We start from the raw sequence: 21,463 nt of genomic DNA on the forward strand, positions 1-21,463 counted from the left end.
TAAATAAGTAAGAGGAGAGGGGCTGAGGCACTGCAGGGGGAGGGAGACAAGGAAAGTGGTTGATGGAGAGGGGGGATAGGGGATGGCGAGAGAGTAGGAGGAGAAAGAGGGTGAGTGGATACTCACTCATACTCCTCGGTTTCTTCCACATCAGACATGACTGTAATAGAGAGAAAGAGTTAATACAGTATAGACACACTGAGTGACACACTCCCCTGTCTGTCTCATACACAGACAGTTAACAGTGTACTAAGTTGTGATTTCAACGCAGACAATAATAATAAGAACAAAAATAATAAAGAAACCGAGTAATAACAAGATCTGCATTTCTTCAACACAGATAATAAGCAGAAAAATAATAAAGAAACCGAGTAATAACAAGATCTGCATTTTTCAACGCAGATAATAATAATAATAATAATAATAATAATAATAATAATAATAATAATAATAATAATAATAATGTGTATTGATGCTTTTTTATTATGTTGAATTATTTTTTGGTACTTTATATTTATTATGGTTTACAGTTATGGCAATAACTGTATTATTGTGTGTTGGCTGATGCAATGGGTTTAAGTAAATTGACAGAAGTATGAAAGTATTTCCCTCTCTTCCTGTCTGTCTCCAAAAATGTAAAGCCTGTAACATTGTCACTCTCTCTCTCGTCACTCAAAAAATGTCGGTCTCTGTCAGCCAGTACAATTTATAGTGTGACATTGTTTCTCTCTCCTCCCTCCCTCTCACTCTGTCACTCTCTCCTTTCCTCCTGGTTTAATCTTCAAGCAGAACAATTTATAGACTGTTACATTATCTCCCGATCTCCCTCTCTGTCACTATCTCTCAACTAGAATAATTTATAGACTGTCTCTCTCTCTCAACTAGAACAATTTGGACTCTCACTCTCTCCTCTCTCTTTCGTATTCATACATTTTGTAACAAACATCGAAACACACACAGACAGAAAAAGTGAAACAGATAGATGAACAGACACACTCACTGAAATAGAGATAGTCAGACACAAACACACAAAAAACACTGAAACAGAGAAAGGCAAACAGACACAAACACACATCCACATATAGACACAATGGAGTATGTGTAGGAATCTCACACAGTGCACAATGAGGAGCAGGCTGCTATTATTATTGCAGGATACAATGTCAGTGTAACAGGATATGGACAGCTCAGCTCAAAGACACTGTGCATATCTCCCCCCGTCCCCCCACGCACATCACATACACAGTTAAATTTAAACACATCTTGCCTTTCACTGCTCTAATCTGTCAGATATGCAAGTGTGTTAATATAGACCACTGATCTCATCTCTCTGTCAGTGTTACTATGTAGTGTCCAGTCAGTCATTGTTAATCTACTGGTGCCCAGTCAGTCAATTAGTGTTAATGTCCTGTTGGGTCCAGTCAGTCAGTGTTAATGTTATGTAGTGTCCAGTCAGTCAGTTAGTGTTAATGTCCTATAGTGTCCAGTCAGTCAGTTAGTGTTAATGTCCTATAGTGTCCAGTCAGTCAGTGTTAATGTCCTAGTGTCCAGTCAGTCAGTGTTAATGTACTGTAGTGTCCAGTCAGTCAATTAGTGTTAATGTCCTATAGTGTCCAGTCAGTCAGTGTTAATGTACTGTAGTGTCCTGTCAGTCAGTCTGTTAATGTACTATAGTGTTCAGTCAGTAAGTGTTAATTTCCTGTAGTGTCCAGTTTGTCAGTGTTAATGTACAGTGTTTGTATTGTATTCTCTCTATCTCTCCATATGGAATTTTAAAGAGGGAGGGAGAGATGGAGGTAGGCAGAGGGGGATTAATGGAGAGATATATTTTGCACAGGGATTAGAGAAGAAAATGCAGTACTTCACTGTGATGGTATGTCAGGGTAGACAGACAGACACACTGACTGGCAAACATTGAGAGAGAGAGACAGAGAATCAACGAGATTGACCGATTGATTGACAGGAAGAGAGATAGAGAGAGAGAGAGAGAGAGACTAACAAAAAGAGAATCAAAGAGCAAGAGACAGTTTGATTGACAGGAAACAGACAGGAACTCACTGCCTGACGGACAGACAGACACAGAGAGTAAAACAGAGACAGACTAATATATGTCAGTTTTTAATGACACAGAGACAGTTTGGAACAGAGGGTGAAAGAGTGACAGAGTGAAACAGACAGGGAGAGAGACAGAGGGAGGCATCAATACAAACTGACTGAAAGAAAAACTGTAGACATTGGGAGAAGGACAAAGCAAAAGATGGAAACATTGATTGATAAAACAGAAAGAGAGAAACAGAGACAAAGAACAGACTTACCTGTTGTGTGCACTTCACAGACAGGGATGGATGGATGGAAGGAGAATGACAAAGAGTGGGGGAGACAATGGGTTTTTATAGGGTGACCAGAGAGCAAGAGAACTGTAACAAGAGATGCAGAGAGGGGTGGGAAAGACAGAGGGATTAAGTGAGAATCTGAAAGAGAGAGAGAGACAGAAACAGGTTGAAGGATTAAGTCTGTTGTTCCCAAACACAGTCCTGGAGAGCGCCAATCCAGTAAGTTTAGTCACCGTAATTTCAAAAGATGGAAGATCTGAATCAATTAAGCACATTACTTAAGTTCAAGTGCATTTCATTCTCTCTCGTAGTCACTGACTGAAATAGGCAGAATGTACTACTTTTAAAACAGTAATTTCAAAAATACATTTTTGGTATAAAATATAACAACATTTACCAACACATATTAAATACAAAAGAGATCACTTAAAAAATACATACAAAATGAATAAAAATACAAGACAGCACTCACAAAAATAAACATAAAATCAGTAAACCATGTCACAATATTTACAACTGACTGTTAAAAAGCATAGGGGGTGTGGCAATGATTATTATTCTGGCTGTGATTTCAGACTGCTGATTATGGTTTCAGAGGAGCCTACCAGTACCGTCCCATCTTCTTAATAGGAGTAGATCATGGGAGGTTCATGCATTTCCAGCACCAAATTTGTAGCTGCCTGCTCTCTCCTGGACTGCAATGTTGTGAGCCTTGGCTGGATGTTTCCATTCCTATTATTTTGAGAGCCCTTTTCTGCCCTCTCTTAAGTGCTGCCTCTGGTGTGCCTCCCAATTTCCTCACAGTGAAATTGTTCCAGGTGTTAAGAAGGTGATGATTGAAGGTTCCTATAAAACCTGTTGGATAGGGATTCTGGAGGGCTGAGTTTGGGCAGATCTGGGTTAAATGATAGGGGGTAGAGAGAGCGTTCTCACATAAATCAATCATTTAATTGAAACCTTAACGAATGGTCGCAAATTTGAAGTACCAGAATGCAACCAATAATCTTGAGAATCTGTGCAGAATACCAAAAGTCTGCATGTTGTGAATGCACCGAGCTTCATTGTGTTGCTATACAGTTTCTATGCTTAGCTCAGATTTGGAAACCCCTGTGTACATATGCATGCCATGAAGTTTGTAATAACCAGAAGTATGTATTACAGAGTATGTACTAAAAGGACAATTTTAACAAGATTTAATTCAATTGCATTCTGGACCATGAAACGGTTTATTTTGGAGTCTACTTTATGTCCCAGGTATGTTGTAAATGGGTTTTGACTATATATTTTTGGCTATTTTCCATGACTTTTTATTTTTAGGTAATTTTCCATTACTTTTCCATGACCATTTCTTCCCCCATGACTTTTCCAGTATTTTCCCTGGAGACAGAGAGAAAGGAGAGGGTGCAGGGAGACTAAAGGAGAGGACAGAGGGGGAAGTGCATGGGGAGAGAAAGAAGGGAGAGAAGGCCAGGCAAAGATGTTGTGTGAGGCTGGATGGTCCCAGATGCTGTATAGAACTGGCTGTATAGGAGGGCTCAGGAGCAGTCAAACCACAGTCAATATATGTTTAAATATATATATACAGTATAAACTCAGCAAAAAAAGAAATGTCCTCTCACTTTAAACTGTTTTTATTTTCAGCAAACTTAACATGTGTAAATATTTGTATGAACATAAAGAAATTCAACAACGAAGACATAAACTGAACAAGTTTCACAGGCAGAAATGGAATAATGTGTCCTTGAAAAAAGGGGGAGTCAAAATCAAAAGTAATGGTCAGTATCTGGTGTGGCCACCAGCTGCATTAAGTACTGCAGTGCATCTCCTCCTCATGGACTGCACCAGATTTTACAGTTCTTGCTGTGAGATGTTACCCCACTCTTCCACCAAGGCAATTGCAAGTTCGCGGACATTTCTGGGGGGAATGGCCCTAGCTCTCACCCTCTGATCCAACAGGTCCCAGACGTGCTCAATGGCATTGAGACCCGGCTCTGCGCTGGCCATGGCAAAACACTGACATTCCTGCCTTCAGGAAATCACGTCCGGCGAAGGTGGATTTGTGCCCATAGGTGATGTCTGGTAAAGACCTGCCTTACAACAGGCCTACAAGCCCTCAGTCCAGCCTCTCTCAGCCTATTGCGAACAGTCTGAGCACTGATGGAGGGATTGTGCATTCCTGGTGTAACTCAGGCAGTTGTTGTTGCCATCCTGTACCTGTCCCGCAGGTGTGATATTCGGATGTACCGATCCTGGGCAGGTGTTGTTACACGTGGTCTGCCACTGTAAGGACGATCAGCTGTCCTTCCCATCTCCCTGTAGCACTGTCTTAGGCGTCTCACAGTACGGACATTGCAATTTATTGCCCTGGCTACATCTGCAGTCCTCATGCCTCCTTGCAGCATGCCCAAGGCACGTTCACGCAGATGAGTCAGTAAAAAGGTCTCTTTAGTGTCCTAAGTTTTTGTGATCTTAATTGCCTACCGTCTGTAAGCTGTTAGTGTCTTAACTAACGTTCCACAGGTGCATATTCATTAATTGTTTATGGTTCATTGAACATGCATGGAAAACACTGTTTAAACCCTTTACAATAAAGATCTGTAAAGTTATTTGGATTTTTACAAAATTATCATTAAAATACATTAAAAAGGGATGTCTTTTTTTGCTGAGTGTATATATATATATATATATATATATACACACACACCGATCAGCCATAACATTATGACCACTGACAGGTGAAGTGAATAACACTGATAATCTCGTTATCATGGCACTTGTCAGTGGGTGGGATATATTAGGCAGCAAGTGAACATTTTGTCCTCAAACTTGATGTGTTAGAAGCAGGAAAAATGGGGAAGCGTAAGGATCTGAGCGACTTTGACAAGGGCCAAATTGTGATGGCTAGACGACCGGGTCAGAGCATCTCCAAAACTGCAGCTCTTGTGGGGTGTTCCCGGTCTGCAGTGGTCAGTACCTATCAAAAGTGGTCCAAGGAAGAAAAAGCAGTGAACCGGCGACAGGGTCATGGGCGGCCAAGGCTCATTGATGCATGTAGGGAGCTAAGGCTGGCCCGTGTGGTCCGATCCAACAGACGACCTACTGTAGCCCAAATTGCTGAAAAAGTTAATGCTGGTTCTGATAGAAAGGTGTCAGAACACACAGTGCATCGCAATTTGTTGTGTATGGGGCTGCATAGCCGTAGACCAGACAGGATGCCCATGCTGACCCCTTTCCACTGCCGAAAGTGCCTACAATAGGCACGTGAGCATCAGAACTCAACCACAGAGCAATGGAAGAAGGTTTTGACTTGGCCTCCAAATTCCCCAGACCTCAATCCAATCGAGCATCTGTAGGATGTGCTGGACAAACAAGTCCGATCCATGGAGGCCCCACCTCGCAACTTACAGGACTTAAAGGATCTGCTACTAACATCTTGGTGCCAGATATCACAGCACACCTTCAGAGGTCTAATGGGTCCATGCCATGACAGGTCAGGGCTGTTTTGGTGGCAAAAGGGGGACCTACACAATTTTAGGCAGGTGGTCGTAATGTTATGGCTGATCGGTGTATATATACATACAGTACTCTGATAAAAGTTTTAGGCAGTTGTGAAAAAATGCTGTAAAGAATGCTTTCAAAAAGAGACATATTATATTTATCAATTAATAAAATGCAAAGTGAGTGAACAGAAGAAAAATCTACATCAAATCAATATTTGGTGTGACCACCCTCTGCCTTCAAAACAGCATCAATTCTTCTAGGTACACCTGCACACAGTTTTTGAAGGAACTCATCAGATAGGTTGGTCCAAACATCTTGGAGAACTAACCACAGTTATTCTGTGGATTTAGGCAGCCTCAGTTGCTCAGTTGACCAAATCTCCAACTCCATTTGCAGAAATGCAGCCCCAAACTTGCAACCCGCTCTCAAGCCCTTTGGCAAACAAACTGCCTTCTGCTACAGCCAAATATGTCAAATTTTGACTCATCAGTCCAGAGCACCTGCTGCCATTTTTCTGCACCCCAGTTTCTGTGTTTTTGTGCATAGTTGAGTTGCTTGGTCTTGTTACCATGTGTGAGGTATGGCTTTTTGGCCTCAAGTCTTCCATGAAGGCCACTTCTGACCAGACTTCTCTGGACAATAGATGGGTGTACCAGGGTCCCACTGTTTTCTGCCAATTCTGAGCTGATGGCATTGCTGGACATCTTCCAATTGCAAAGGGAAGTAAGCATGTGTCTTTCATCTGCTGCAGTAAGTTTCCTTGGCCCACCACTGCATCTATGGTCCTCAACATTGCCCGTTTCTTTGTGCTTCTTCAAAAGAGCTTGGACAGCACATCTGGAAACCCCTGTCTGCCTTGAAATGTCTGCCTTGGAGAGACCTTGCAGTATAACTACCTTGTGTCTTGTTGCTGTGCTCAGTCTTGCCATGGTGTATGACTTTTGACAGTAAACGGTCTTCAGCACCCACACCTTAGCTGAGTTTGGCTGTTCCTCACCCAGTTTTATTCCTCCTACACAGCTGTTTCTGTTTCAGTTAATGATTGTGTTTCAGCCTAGATATTGAATTGATGATCATTAGTACCTGTTTGATATAATTGTTTATCATACACCTGACTATATGCCTACAAAATCCCTGACTTTGTGCAAGTGTACCTAGAAGAACTGATGCCTTTTTGATGCAAATGGTGGTCACACCAAATATGGATTTGATTTAGATTTTAATTCTGATCACTCATTTTGCATTTAGTTAATTGATAAATATAATGTATTAAAATCTATATTTTTGAAAGCATTCTTACTTTACGGCATTATTTCACACCTGCCTAAAACTTTTGCACAGTACTGTGTATATATATATATATATATATATTAGGGCTGTCAATCGATTAAAATATTTAAGCGTGATTAATCGCATGATTGTCATGAGTTAACTCGTGATTAATCGCAATTTAATCGCACATTTTTATCTGTTCTAAATGTACCTTAAATTAATACTTTTCAAGTTTTTAAAACTCTAATCAACATGGGCATGGACAAATATGGATGCTTTATGCAAATCTATGTTATTATTAGTGAAACCATACTCAACAGAGTATGAAGACTAGACATGTTTCAAAGGTCATAGATGTTTTTTAAAGAACTTGTTCACGTCTATTAGACACATGAAAAAAATAACATAGAAATACCAGGTTCCCATTACTTCTCTTTCTTTGCACTGAGCAATTTACTTACACAAGCCTGTGTACATTTAGTTATTTAGCCACCCATTTAGTTATCGCTGTGGTGAGTCTATTGCTTGTGGAGTTGTCCATCTGTCTCCGCTGCAAATTATCTAGTGTGGTCTGCCTTTGGCGAGAGGGAGGAGAGCTCTCTGCATCAGTTGTATGCTTCGCCATCAAGTGATATTTTAAACTCGACGTGCTGCGGTGATAACTTAATTCACATCGACAATCAATGCAGACAACTTCAGACATCGTTTTGTATATGAATTTTCCGTTCAGAAGACCTTTTTCTTTCTCCATTTATTTTTGCTGCTGCATCCTTTCCTGTCTTATGACTCGCTATGGCTGCATCTCCATTTCTCCAACTACGGGCTAGGCTAGGGGTCAAAATGCACGCTGCATTAATCGCGCGTTAATAAAATTAGTGCCATTAAAATTAATTTGCGTTAATGTTAATTTTGACAGCCCTAATATATTATATATATATATATATATACATATAGTGGGAAAATATACATGTATCTTTATATTATTAATGGTTTCATGTTGCTAATTCAGTCTGGTGTATAAAGCATTCATTAATTTGTATTTACGCTGTTCTGGGGGCTACTTTAATAATTAGAATACCCTCAGTTCTTTTCTTCACTTCAGGTGAAAGCAGGGCTCCAGGTTAACCTATATGTATGTTTTCTGTAATAAACTTGTTACTTCTTCATTGGTGTATCCTGGGATTTACTGAAACCACTATAATTATACATATAACATTGAGGATCCTGTAAACAACTGTAAGATTAATTTATATGCAGATGACACGGTGTTGTACTCCATTGCTCCAACTGTTGACCAAGCCTTGTTACATCTCAAATCTTATTTCTTGGCTCTGCAGAGGATACTTTCGAATCTTAAGATTGTGCTAAATGTAAGCAAAATAAAATGCATGCTTTTTTCAAGGTCACATAAGTTAATTTAAATAATGATGAAATTACTAGTTCAAAGGGTATGAAAATGGGCTGATAGTTTGCGTGTTGGTTTTGGGGTGGGGTGGGGGGGACGGGGCCGAGACAGTGTTTGTGTGTTGTTTTTGAGGAGGGGAGGTTTAAGTCCAGCTGTCTTTCCACACTCTCACGTCCAGGCAAATACAGTACTGATAATCCTCATTTGATAACTTATAATCGCCACCCACAGGTCTCCATTGTAATTGTACACAGTCAGACTTTAAAGGGATCATGAACTGCCTTAGTTTTTTTATTTTGTACTGTTCTCCGAGGTCCACTTATAATGTTATCAAGATTTGTACATCAAAAATCATCATAATTTAGAAGTAATAGGCTATTTTCTGTCCTGTTTTGACCCCCCTCATCGGAACACACCATTTGAATAGGCGTGGCAGATTATAGACTCTGAAGTAAACGCCCACTGGTATGATTGGCTAACAGTTTTGCATATTTAAAAATGTTCAACTCCCCCGTCAGTACACATGTGGAATTGTTTTAAAAACTTCTGATGTTGAGAAATGCCAGCCGGTGAAATTCAGCCAAACATGTTTGTTGCATATAAAGTTTAGATACTAGGCGTTTTTATACTATACTTTTATACTATAAAACTTATACTATATGTTTTTATAGTACAATGACCTCTTTTTATGTCAAAAGATCATGGGAATTTTTATTTCTCAGTTCATGACCCCTTTAACACAGTTCTTGGTCATGTGAACGGTTCTTGGGGGAATTCTAACACCGCTAACTCAGCTCATAGTAGCACCTTGCATTGCCATCGCAGGTAAGAGGGAGCTGAGCTTGTCCTTCGCCAATATATAGTGCCCCCCACACACAGGTGTTTCTCTAGCAATCCTGCACACACAGGACATGCAGTGCCCTCCCCACCCAACACACTAACACTTGCACTCACATTACTACTGCTTATTACATAGAGCTGGAGACGATGGGCATTGTAACAGTAAGAACCTGAATGAGGGAGGGGGAGGGAGAGGAAGAGGGGGGGAGAGAGAGAGGGAGAGAGAGGGTGTTAATACATCACACATACACTGACTGGACACTACAGCACATTAACACTAACAGAGAGGGGGTGGGGGGAAAGGGAGAGAGAAAGAGAGATAGCAACTGAGGGAGTCTGACCTGTGTCAGTGTGTGGTACTGGGCTGCGCTGGACGCTGGGTCGATGAGCAAGGGAAAGAAACAATCCAGGTGAAAGCGAGAAGGGCGAGCGCACAGCAACAGCCTGTCCTCCCCCAGGTCTAGCAGGAGAGACCGAGAGGAGGACTGAGAAAGAGAGAGAGAGTGGGTTAAAGCAAACCTACAGACTGAAACACTGATCTACACACTGGCTGGCTGACTGACTGACTGACTGAATGACACAATGACTTACACCAGATTTTGATATTAGTTGTCTGCATGTGAAAACATACAGAGTATTGTTCACTTACAAAAGCTTTATTATTATTATTATTCTGCCGCACTAACACTATCTCCTCCTCCAATTCTTAACGTACATACACCAAACAAGCTAGGATCGATATTTTTGAGTTATGATCGACTAAACACCAAAAATTTCCCACTGACTTCAATGGTGGAACAGATTCACGCACACGGACCTTCCAATCAAGGTCAGTAACCAATCAGTGTTGGTTAAGCAAATTACGGATCAGTCAGTAGCCATTCAGCGGTCACAGTTCCCAGAGTTCGATCCCGCCTCCCTGTCTCTCCTATACTCTGCACCTTGCGCGTTCCAACTGGGATTTCCCATTGCGGTCCTCATATTTTTATATACTGTTTTATATACTAATACATACTACACTTCTACTAGGCTACTAATAATGATACTACATTAAATCGATATACACAGAGCTTTAGTACCGTTCATATTATTATTCCATATGATTCACTACAACTACTACAACCTAAATACCTTAATTATTTCCATACAACGTTGTCTATAGTATACTGTATACCCCTGTGATGTACTAAAGTTCCTACTACAGTAGTACAACAAATACTGTAGTACATTATATTATGCCATAATATACTATTATACTACAGTACACTGTAGTAGCCTGATATATACTATAGTACCCTTTTAATACTGTAGTAACATGTGATATACTATAGTACACTATTGAATACTGCAGTAACTTGTAATATACTACAGTACTACAATACTGTATTAGTGTTGTATACTATAGTATACTGTATTACTTCGTGACATATTATCGTAATTAGTACAGTACAACAAATACTATAATACACTGTTTTATACCATATTACACGTGTATACTATAGTTTACTGTAGTAACTTGTTATATATTACAGTACACTGTTGTATACTGTAGTATCTTGTACTTAATACAGTACTACATCATGTACAGTGAAACTTACTGCTTTCTATACTCAAACATACTTTCACATGCAAAGTTTCTCCAGGAACTTTAGCATTCTAGTTATTATTGTTGTTGTTAATATTGTTGTTGTTGTGGCTGATGTTGTGTTACATTCTAGTTATTATTGTTGTTGTTAATATTGTTGTTGTTGTGGCTGATGTTGTGTTACACTCTCACCACTTCAGGCAGCTCAATCTCAGCGATGAGATACTCTGGGTCTCCAACAGGGGGCTCCACAATCAACCTAAATTCAGGGCACACCCTGAGAGAGAGAAGGTTAACACCGATATACAGGATTACAACAGGATTACTGTCCCTTTCCCTAATTGCGCATGTGCAATTGAATACATGGGAGATCAGACATTGATAGAAGGATTCTTAACTCATACCATGAACTCCTGCAAACAGATCCGTCCTAAAAATAGAATAGTCTGCCTTTCCAACTTTGCGATGCCGACCCTGCCGGCACGGACCACATTGCAGTATAACTTGAATATTTGAGACAATTAATGAAGATGTGTTAAACTAATGTCACATGCTATGTATATAGCTCAATGCCTTAACACCTACATTGGAAAAGTAGACCAGCTATAACGAGTGTTTATACAAGTGATGACGCTATACTTGTAATTGATACTAGGGCTGGACGATATTACTTAAAAATAATATATCTATATTTTTAGAAGTTTGGGCGATACACTATATATATCGATATTTCTTGTTTTCATCCAATCAAGCTACAAAATAAGACCAAAGACATTCAAACTACAAGTATTTAGTTAATCACTGAATATGCAAAACTAACAAATACCACATGCAGGCTGTCATGGTAAATATATGCAGAATGCAACACATTAGAGCGTAAGTGTTGTATGATTACTATTACGTGTGTTATGTTGTTATGGTATATATATATATATATATATATATATACACACACACACAGTGAGGGAAAAAAATATTTGATCCCTGGCTGATTTTGTACGTTTGCCCACTGGCAAAGAAATGAGCAGTCTATCATTTTAATGGTAGGTGTATTTTAACAGTGAGAGACAGAATAACAACAAAAAAATCCAGAAAAACACATTTCAAAAAAGTTATAAATTGATTTGCATGTTAATGAGGGAAATAAGTATTTGATCCCCTATCAATCAGCAAGATTTCTGGCTCCCAGGTGTCTTTTATACAGGTAACGAGCTGAGATTAGGAGCACTCTAGTGCTCCTAATCTCAGCTCATTACCTGTATAAAAGACACCTGTCCACAGAAGCAATCAATCAATCAGATTCCAAACTCTCCACCGTGGCCAAGACCAAAGAGCTGTCCAAGGATGTCAGGGACAAGATTGTAGACCTACACAAGGCTGAAATGGGCTACAAGACCATCGCCAAGCAGCTTGGTGAGAAGGTGACAACAGTTGGTGCGATTATTCGCAAATGGAAGAAACACAAAATAACTGTCAGTCTCCCTCGGTCTGGGGCTCCATGCAAGATCTCACCTCATGGAGTTTCAATGATCATGAGAACGGTGAGGAATCAGCCCAGAACTACACGGGAGGATCTTGTTAATGATCTCAAGGCAGCTGGGACCATAGTCACCAAGAAAACAATTGGTAACACACTACGCCGTGAAGGTCTGAAAACCTGCAGCGCCCGCAAGGTCCCCCTGCTCAAGAAAGCACATGTACAGGCCCGTCTGAAGTTTGCCAATGAACATCTGAATGATTCAGAGGAGAACTGGGTGAAAGTGTTGTGGTCAGATGAGACCAAAATCGAGCTCTTTGGCATCAACTCAATTCGCCGTGTTGGGAGGAGGAGGAATGACCCCAAGAACACCATCCCCACTGTCAAACATGGAGGTGGAAACATTATACTTTGGGGGTGTTTTTCTGCTAAGGCGACAGGACAACTGCACCGCATCAAAGGGATGATGGACGGGGCCATGTACCGTCAAATCTTGGGTGAGAACCTCCTTCCCTCAGCCAGGGCATTGAAAATGGGTCGTGGATGGATATTCCAGCATGACAATGACCCAAAACACACAACAAAGGAGTGGCTCAAGAAGAAGCACATTAAGGTCCTGGAGTGGCCTAGCCAGTCTCCAGACCTTAATCCCATAGAAAATCTGTGGAGGGAGCTGAAGGTTCGAGTTGCCAAACGTCAGCCTCGAAACCTTAATGACTTGGAGAGGATCTGCAAAGAGGAGTGGCACAAAATCCCTCCTGTGCAAACCTGGTGGCCAACTACAAGAAACGTCTGACCTCTGTGATTGCCAACAAGGGTTTTGCCACCAAGTACTAAGTCAAAGGGGTCAAAGACTTATTTCCCTCATTAACATGCAAATCAATTCATAACTTTTTTTTGTTGTTATTCTGTCTCTCACTGTTAAAATACACCTACCATTAAATTATAGACTGATCATTTCTTTGTCAGTGGGCAAACGTACAAAATCAGCAGGGGATCAAATATTTTTTCCCTCACTGTATATATATATATACACACACACACATTTAATTTACTGTCACATAACAATAACACAAGTAATCAGGCAACACATGCACTGTAAAATGGTATAGATTCAGGTAGATTTACCACAGCCGGGTTTATAGTGGCGCTACACAGGTACATTTCTTCTCTGACTGTCGCGCTTCGATTCTACTTACCGGTACAGCACGTTTTAATACAAAATAGTTATAATAATAATAATAATCATCATCATCATAATAATAATAAAAACTGTTGTACCACTTCACCATCTTAATAATACGAAAATGAAACTTTCTGCTTCCGTTTGAATTGATTTCTAATTTATTAAAATGCAAACAAACTTTATTATTATTTAATTTTATACAAATTATATACATCTAAATTAGCGGGGATAGCGGGTGCGATCGCGTATTGTCGGGGGTGCCTGCAGATTGAGTTTAGCCCGGCGATGAGAGCGGGGCGGAATGTGTGCGCTTGTGCATTAAAGTATCTTTTGGTTATTTTGGTTATTCTGTGTCCAGTTTACTCTTCTCCATGTGTGTTTGTGTTTCTGATGCACATTTCTTGCCTGCATCCGGCATGTGTTGAAGAACCGGGAAGAACGCAAAGCGTCGTCCAAATGACCAAAACTATTGCCGTAAAAAGTGGGATTTGCGACACAACGAAATAAACGATAGAGAATAATTTGAAACGATAGACGTTTTTCTATCGTCATACGATATATATCGTCATATCACACAGCCTTGATACTGTATAATTATTACAATTAATACATGTTAACATACATTTGTATTAACTGGGATTTAACTACTGAAAATATATGTATGGGCCAGTCCAAGAGCTGAATAATAAAAAGTGGAGTCATTTGAAAGAAGAGGGAGGTAGAGTGAAGGTTTAAGCCAGTGCTCTCTCCTGAATTGATTAGCCACTTATTTTTGTTTATTGTTGTTGTGGCCTTATCCTTTTTAAAGTCTTGATTTCTTTTGATTTATTATTATTATTATTATTATTATTATTATTATTATTATTATTATTATTATTATTTATTATTTTTATCATACCGTATCATCATCTGTAAATAAATCATCATTGTTTTCTGGTTGCCTATGGCACATTTTTCATTTTGCCTGGATTACCCCACATCAACATCTTCACAGGATAGAGGAGTTCAACGCTCTGTGATTGGCTGATTTCTCAAATGTGACTCATAACTTAATTAAAACATTACTCCTTTGATTATCTTTGTTCAAACAGTTTTCTCTTTTCAGCCTCCCCTCTCAATAACATTAACAATCACAGGTTTCCCTTCAGGTCTCCAGTATGAGAGGTGGTTGATCAGGCACGCACTCCTGGAACTTCGCCTTTAGGCACCAGCCAGTGGCTCCCAGGATTCCCCTGCCTCAGACTTGACTAAACCTGCATAATTATATCAACGGTTTAATTCAGCCAACCCTGTTGTCTCAGAAAGGTCCTGTATACGAGGGATTGGATTCTTGGAAGAGGAAAACTAAGGTCAGGTTTGTTTCCTTCACAAAAACATACAAGGCCACATCTTTCAGACACACACATGTTCTCTGAACTTCGCATTTACATTTGCTGTTCACCATGTAAATGTACTATGATGTCTGTAGTGTTCAGGCAGAGCGATGCATTATGGTGTTCAGGTATTTGTTCTTTTCAAGGGAAGGGATTTCACCTCCTTCACAGGTGAAGGTACACTGATGCATATACTGAGCACCAGACACATAGAGAGAGAAAGAGGACGGTACTCACCCCTTACTCTGTGAGGTCTCAGTCTCTGTGTCACTAGGGCAAGACAAAAGGAGAACATGAGGATGGACAGACAGACAAACAGAGAGACACATACAGACACATACTGACAGAGAGACGAATAAACAGATTAATTAATAACGAGCTGTATGATGAGGGGAGAGTGTTCTGATGCTCTGTGTGGGGCTGTTTGGAGGCCCTGTCCAGGGTGGTGGAATAATCCAAGGAATAATTTCCCTGCAGTGTTCGAAAGCAGGTGCGGTGTCTGCATGTGTCCCCTGTGAGGATGAGGAGCACATGTAAAGTAATGTATGGTAATATCATCACCCGAGGCAGGAGCCCTGGTCAAAACACTACAGAAGTTGCACAAGGCTCATTGCTGAGAGAGAGAGCAACATAGCTGTGTGTGCTTATTCGCAGTGGGCTCCGATTTAGAACAGCATGGTGAGATTTTGCATCTATTATGTGTTTTACAGAATCAATATTACCAAGACCAAGCCATGTTTTCCTTTTGAATTAAGGTTATTTAACTGCACAACAACAAAAATAATAATAATAATGCTGTTATTATTATTAAGTATAAACAGTAACATCTACAAGAATTGAATTTAAATGCACCTTAATCACAGGTTACAATTGTGCTTAAGCACAAAAAGATTCTACAACAAAGTATATAGTACCCATTCAGTTTATACTAATTTGTAGCATGGAACACATAACAGTATAAATACACTAAATATCAAACTAAATCACACAGAATTCATTAAAAAGTCTGTGATGCTGTGGCAATAAATGAGCAAATACCTCCATTCAAAAAAGAAAGAAAATAAATTACGCCTACCTCATAAAAACAAGATGTGGCAAATGTTCTAAATGAGTAATTCACAGAGGTTTTTACAAAAGAAAAAACTGATAAAATGCCACAGGTTAACAACCAGCCCAGTCAAACCCTAAGAGAGCTCAGGATAAATGAAGAGGAGGTACTACAGGGACTAGCAGATTTAAAAACAAACAAATTACCTGGCCCAGATGGTATATTTCCAACAGTACATAAAGAAATGAGGGAAATTATTTACAGGCCGCTAACTCAAATATTCCAAATGACATTTAGAACAGGGGATGTGCCAACTGACTGGAAGATGGCAAATGTCATACCAATCCACAAGAAAGGGGTCAAAACTGAGACAATCAATCAGTCTCACCTGCATTACTTGTAAAATGTTGGAAAAAATAATTAGACAGAAAATAGAGGAGCATCTTAATGAAAACCATATTCTTGGAGATAGTCAACATGGGTTTAGACGAGGCAGATCATGTCTTACTAATTATCCTCTGATCCTCAAATTGGAAGATGTAGGCATTCAGGGTAATGTAAGTAGTTGGATTATGAACTGGTTGATGTATTAGAAACAGAGGGTGTCAATTAGAGGAGTTGCTTCTAACTGGACTGAGGTTGTTAGTGGAGTTCCACAGGGATCAGTACTAGGGCCTTTTGCTTTTTCTAATCTATATTAATGATCTGGACTTTGGGATAGTTAGCAGACTTGTCAAATTTGCACGATACTAAAATAGGTGTCTCAGCAGATACAATCTCGGCAGCACAGGTTATTCAAAGGGACTTAGATAATATTCAGTTGGCAGATGAAATTCGATGTGGACAAGTGCAAGGTATTACATGCAGGTAACAAAAATGTCCACTATAATTATACTATGGGAGGAATAGAACTAGATTAAGTAATGCATGAGAAAGACCTAGGAGTCTAAGTGGAGTCTTATTCTAGGTCTGAAGGGAATGTCCTACTCGGAGAGACTGAGGGAACTGAACCTTTTCACCCTGGAACAGAGGAGACTACATGGGGACTTGATTCAAGTCTTCAAAATCGTAAAAGGCATCGACCACATCAAACCAGAGGAGCTTTACCAGATCAGCAGGGACACACGCACCCGGGAACACAAATGGAAATTGGGCTTCAAGGCATTCAAGATGGAAAACAGGAGACACTTCTTTACAAAGAGAGTTGTCACAATCTGGAACAAACTCCCCAGCAATATGGTTGAAGCTGAAAATTTAGGGACATTTAAAAATAGATTGGATAGTGTCCTTGGATCACTTCGTTATTAATGGACACCAAACAAGCACGATGGCTCGAATGGCCTCCTCTCGTTTGTAAACTTTATGTTCTTATATATATTATATATCTTTTTTTTTAAATTTATAATAATAATTATTTTTTTAATTAACCTTTTGGAATTGTAATTAAACCGTTAATTCTTAGTGAAGCCGTGCCTCAGTGCCTAATCAGACTAACCGACTCTGGACAGAGCTAGCTCCTGCACAAATTAAGCTCTTGTTACACTGAAACAGATACAGAGAGGGAGAGAGATACAGGGAGAGGTAGAAACACAGACAGTGGCACAGACAGAGAGAATGGGATAGAGACGCATGCTCACTCTATCTCCTGGATACAGGGTCGGCTACTGGTGCGAACACTCTGCTGCCCAATGGACCCCAGACACTTCCTGTTCTTCAGCACCCTCCACTCTGAGAGAGAGAAGGTAACACTGATTTACTGGCTGACAGACACAATTATTTACTGTCTGACTTGACTCACTGACTCACTCACACACCTCTACTGAGATCAAGGCTGTACTTGTTCTCCAGACCCTCGAACAACACAGCGATCAGGAACTGCAGGAACAGGGTGTCCTTCTGCAACACAACACAATTGTATCACAACACCACAAACAGTAACACAAACACAACACCAAATCACACAACACACTGAGCTCCTCTGACAACACAACACAGCTATAACAACATAAACTGAAACACATAATGATGAACAACTGTAAAACAACAGATACAAACACACACCTGAGTTTTCTTAAAGAATTCATCATTGATGACAACATCGTAGGCTGTACAGCCCTGACCACCTGAGAGAAAAAGAGAGTGTAGATATAGACACACTGACTGATTGACTAACACACTGACTGATTGATTGACTGACACTCACTGTTGTCTATCTCGGCATGGGGCTCGCCAAGGCTCATGGGAACTCTGTAGGAGGAGGGGTCATCCGATTGGAGGAGCTTCACTAGGCCCGCCTCTGTGAGGGGTGGAGGGGGTGGGATCTGGGGTGATTGACAGATGTTCACAAAGACTTTGGTGCCCTGTGAGGAGACTGTCTTTATACACAGACCTGAGAGAGAGGGGAGGGGGGGATAAATACAGTATATACACAGAGTGACTGACTGTCAGAGAGAGAGAGAGAGAGCAAAGCAGCAACACAACCAACCCACAGGTTACCAACAGAGCAGTGCAAACAAAGCAATAAAATCAACACACAGACAGAATCTCACAGAGAGAGACAGAGGGAGGGAGAGAGGAGTCTTACCTGGTTGGGGTGTGATGAGTCGAGAGGGGAGGTGTTCGTGGACAGGAGTCTTACTGCCCATTTCTCGAGCTGCCTGCAGGGAGGGAGTGAGAGAGAAAGAGAGAGAGAGAGGACAGACAGGCAAGCAAACAGGGACAGAGGGAGAAAGGTAGATAAGAGGGAGAGAGCGAGGGTTAAGTCAGACAATACAGTACTCTGGGCTGCACTATGTTACAATGTTCTGTGCTGTACTGTGTGGTGCTGTATTGTAATGTCCTGTATTGTAGTATACTGGTATTGTACTATACTGTACCCCACTGTAGTATAATTGTATTGGATTGTCTTATATCACTATGTAATATGCTATATTGTAATGAAACAATGCTTTGCTGTAATAGTATGGTATAGTATGGTATGGTGCGGTGCTGTACTAGTATGGTATGGTATAGTATGATATAGTATAGTATGGTATGGTACAGTATGGTGCCCTGCTGGTGCAGTATTGTGCTGTACTGTAATCTTATGGTATGGTATAGTAGGATATTGAGGTGTAATGGTATGGTATGGTATGGTATGGTATGGTATGGTATGGTATTGTACGGTATGGTATTAAGCTGTGCTTTACCTGCAGTAATAGCTGCTGATACAGCTGCTCCTCCTCCTCCTGCTGCTGCTCAGAGCTCAGCAGAGAAGAGTCTATGTGTCTCTCCATCCCTGAGAGACAGAGAGAGCGAGGGAGGGACAGATGTATATTGTCTACCTACAGTCTATATACATACTGACTGGACACTGCAGAACATTAACACTGACTGACTGACTGACTGACTCACTAACACTACTATTATTACAATGAATAGGCCTACTAGTAGTAGTACTATCAATAATAGTAATAGTTCAAATAAATTACCCCTGTAATGTTGCGTACAATCCGTGTATAATAATAATAATAATAATAATAATAATAATAATAATAATAATAATAATAAGGTACATTGGTTATACATACCTAACGTTACAGTGCAGAAACAGAAATGCGGCCAGTTGTCGTTAACAAAAATATATTACTTGTCTTAAGAGTTTAATAATAATTTAAAACTGACTTCAAAAAAATATTTTCAGCCGAATGTATTGTATCGCGTTTCTCAGCAACACTCAGGACAGTCAACGTTGGATCTCTACACCTTCTGCCGGTTTAGTCTCACATTGATGACGTTTAAAGGAGGGTTGGGAAAATGGGTCATGGGAGATATAGAGGGGGTTCTAATTGCAACATCCGCCGAGGCAAGGCAAAGTAGACCGCCATCTTGCCTGGGGGAAGGTGTTGCAAATCCTTGCCAGCTATTGTTGTAAATGTTGATGTGATTTCAAATAACAATGTGTATCAAAGATGGGTGGCATGGTGGCGCTGTGGCGCTGTAGTTAGCGCTGCTGCCTCACAGCTCTAGGGGTCCTGGGTTTGAGTCCCAGCTCGGGGTGTCTGTCTGTGTGGAGTTTGCATGTTCTCCTTGTGGGTTTCCCCTCTGGGCACTCTGGTTTCCTTCCACCATCCAAAGACATGTGGGTTAGGTTAATTGGCTATGCTAAATTATGCTAAACTATGCTAAACCTGTAGGGGTGTAGGTGTGTGTGTTGCTCAGCAATGAGCCTGGGCCTGGCATCCCATCCTGGGTGTATTCCTGCCTTGTGCCCTATACTTGCTGGGATCAGCTCTGGCTTCCCTGCAATCCTCACCAGGATAAGCAGTTTCAAAAATGGATGGATGTGTATCAAAGTTAATAACTAAATTTCACTGAAAATGTCAACCTAAGAACAAAAACTGCACTGTACTTTAATGTACTGACTGTATTGTACTGATTAGGGTTGGCAATGTTCCAGGTTTGCTGGCTCCAGCTACACAGTGGCTCCAGAAGATCAGACCTGGCTATAGGCTGGCTCTTGAGATGGTGGTGACCCCCAGTGCAGCCTCACACTGCTGCTTCAGCTCCAGAGCCACAAAAATCTGTGCAAAACTAGGATGGGATCATTATTTATTAAGTATTTTTAAGTTTAATTTCTAAGATGATAAAAGAGATAAGAATATAGAAATTTGGTATGAAATATTCAGTGTTTTATTTACTCTTGGTTTACTTATATTAAATAACTGTTTAACAAAACAAAAATATTAATAACATAAACATCTGTATAACCATTCAAACATGAAAAAGTTGAAAATCGTACAATAAACATGTCTGTGGCAATTAGGGTTGCCATCCAGCAAGTATTTTACTGGACTATTCAGTATTTTTGCTCTACTTTGCTAAAAGTTTGTGAACACCCCTTCTAATTAGTGGATTTGGCTATTTCAGTCACACCCTTTGCTGAAAGGTATATAAAATTAATCTCCTTAGACAAACATTGTCAGTAGAATGGGCCATATTGAAGAGCTCAGTGACTTTCAATGTGGCACTGAATGCCAGGAGAATGCTACCTGTCTTAATGCATAGTGTCAACTGTAAAGTTTGGTGGAGGAGGAATAATGGTCTGGGGCTGGTTTTCATGGTTCGGGCTTGGCGCCATGGTGCCCACTCACCCCCAGAACAGTGAGGTAGTTATAGTAGGAGATTTGAGGCGTAGATCACACAGTGTGTTCTATTGATAAGGAGACCCGCATGGTATCTTTCCTGCCTGGTGCTCAGGTTGCAGATCTCCCTAAACTAGTAGATGGGCTACTGGCTAAAGCCGGGGGGAATACAATGGTCATGGTCCACATTGGAACCAATGACATAGGAAAAGGTATGGCAGAGGTTCTGTAAGACAAATTTAAAGATTTAGGAAAGAAACTAAAGAGCAGAACCTCCACGGTAGTTTTCTCCGAAATACTTCCAGTACCACTTGCATGGC

General features: G+C 40.4%; 1 protein-coding gene across 2 annotated transcripts; it reads right to left on the reverse strand.

Moving 5' to 3' along the window:
* Window positions 1-19,768, reverse strand: pih1d1 (PIH1 domain containing 1). 2 transcript variants are annotated; one of them, XR_010817371.1, is made up of 12 exons: window positions 19,590-19,768; window positions 19,209-19,297; window positions 18,605-18,677; window positions 18,224-18,409; window positions 18,082-18,143; window positions 17,835-17,916; window positions 17,658-17,748; window positions 15,210-15,242; window positions 11,129-11,213; window positions 9,693-9,836; window positions 2,316-2,471; window positions 1-160 (listed from the first exon to the last, which is right to left on the reverse strand). XR_010817371.1 is itself a non-coding variant. In XM_066708728.1 (11 exons), exons 2-11 carry the CDS (start codon window positions 19,293-19,295, stop codon window positions 9,480-9,482), a joined length of 885 nt encoding a protein of 294 aa, XP_066564825.1. In that variant the 5' UTR covers window positions 19,296-19,297; window positions 19,590-19,768; the 3' UTR covers window positions 3,949-9,479. The 2 variants fall into 2 exon arrangements, 1 of the variants encoding a protein (XP_066564825.1); XM_066708728.1 differs by lacking the exons at window positions 1-160; window positions 2,316-2,471 and adding an exon at window positions 3,949-9,521.
* Window positions 19,769-21,463: the final 1,695 nt, after the last annotated feature.

This window comes from Amia ocellicauda, chromosome 7, assembly GCF_036373705.1.
Source record: "Amia ocellicauda isolate fAmiCal2 chromosome 7, fAmiCal2.hap1, whole genome shotgun sequence".
Taxonomy (NCBI): Eukaryota; Metazoa; Chordata; class Actinopteri; order Amiiformes; family Amiidae; genus Amia; species Amia ocellicauda.

Excerpts from the sequence above, each read along its gene's own strand:
- pih1d1 (XM_066708728.1), bottom strand. The coding sequence starts at position 19,295 with ATGGAGAGACACATAGACTCTTCTCTGCTGAGCTCTGAGCAGCAGCAG. Across the intron at positions 17,917-18,081 it reads AATTCTTTAAGAAAACTCAG|AAGGACACCCTGTTCCTGCA; the intron begins GTGTGTGTTTGT and ends GTTGTGTTGCAG. Across the intron at positions 9,837-11,128 it reads AGATTGAGCTGCCTGAAGTG|TCCTCCTCTCGGTCTCTCCT; the intron begins GTGAGAGTGTAA and ends TCTCTTTCTCAG.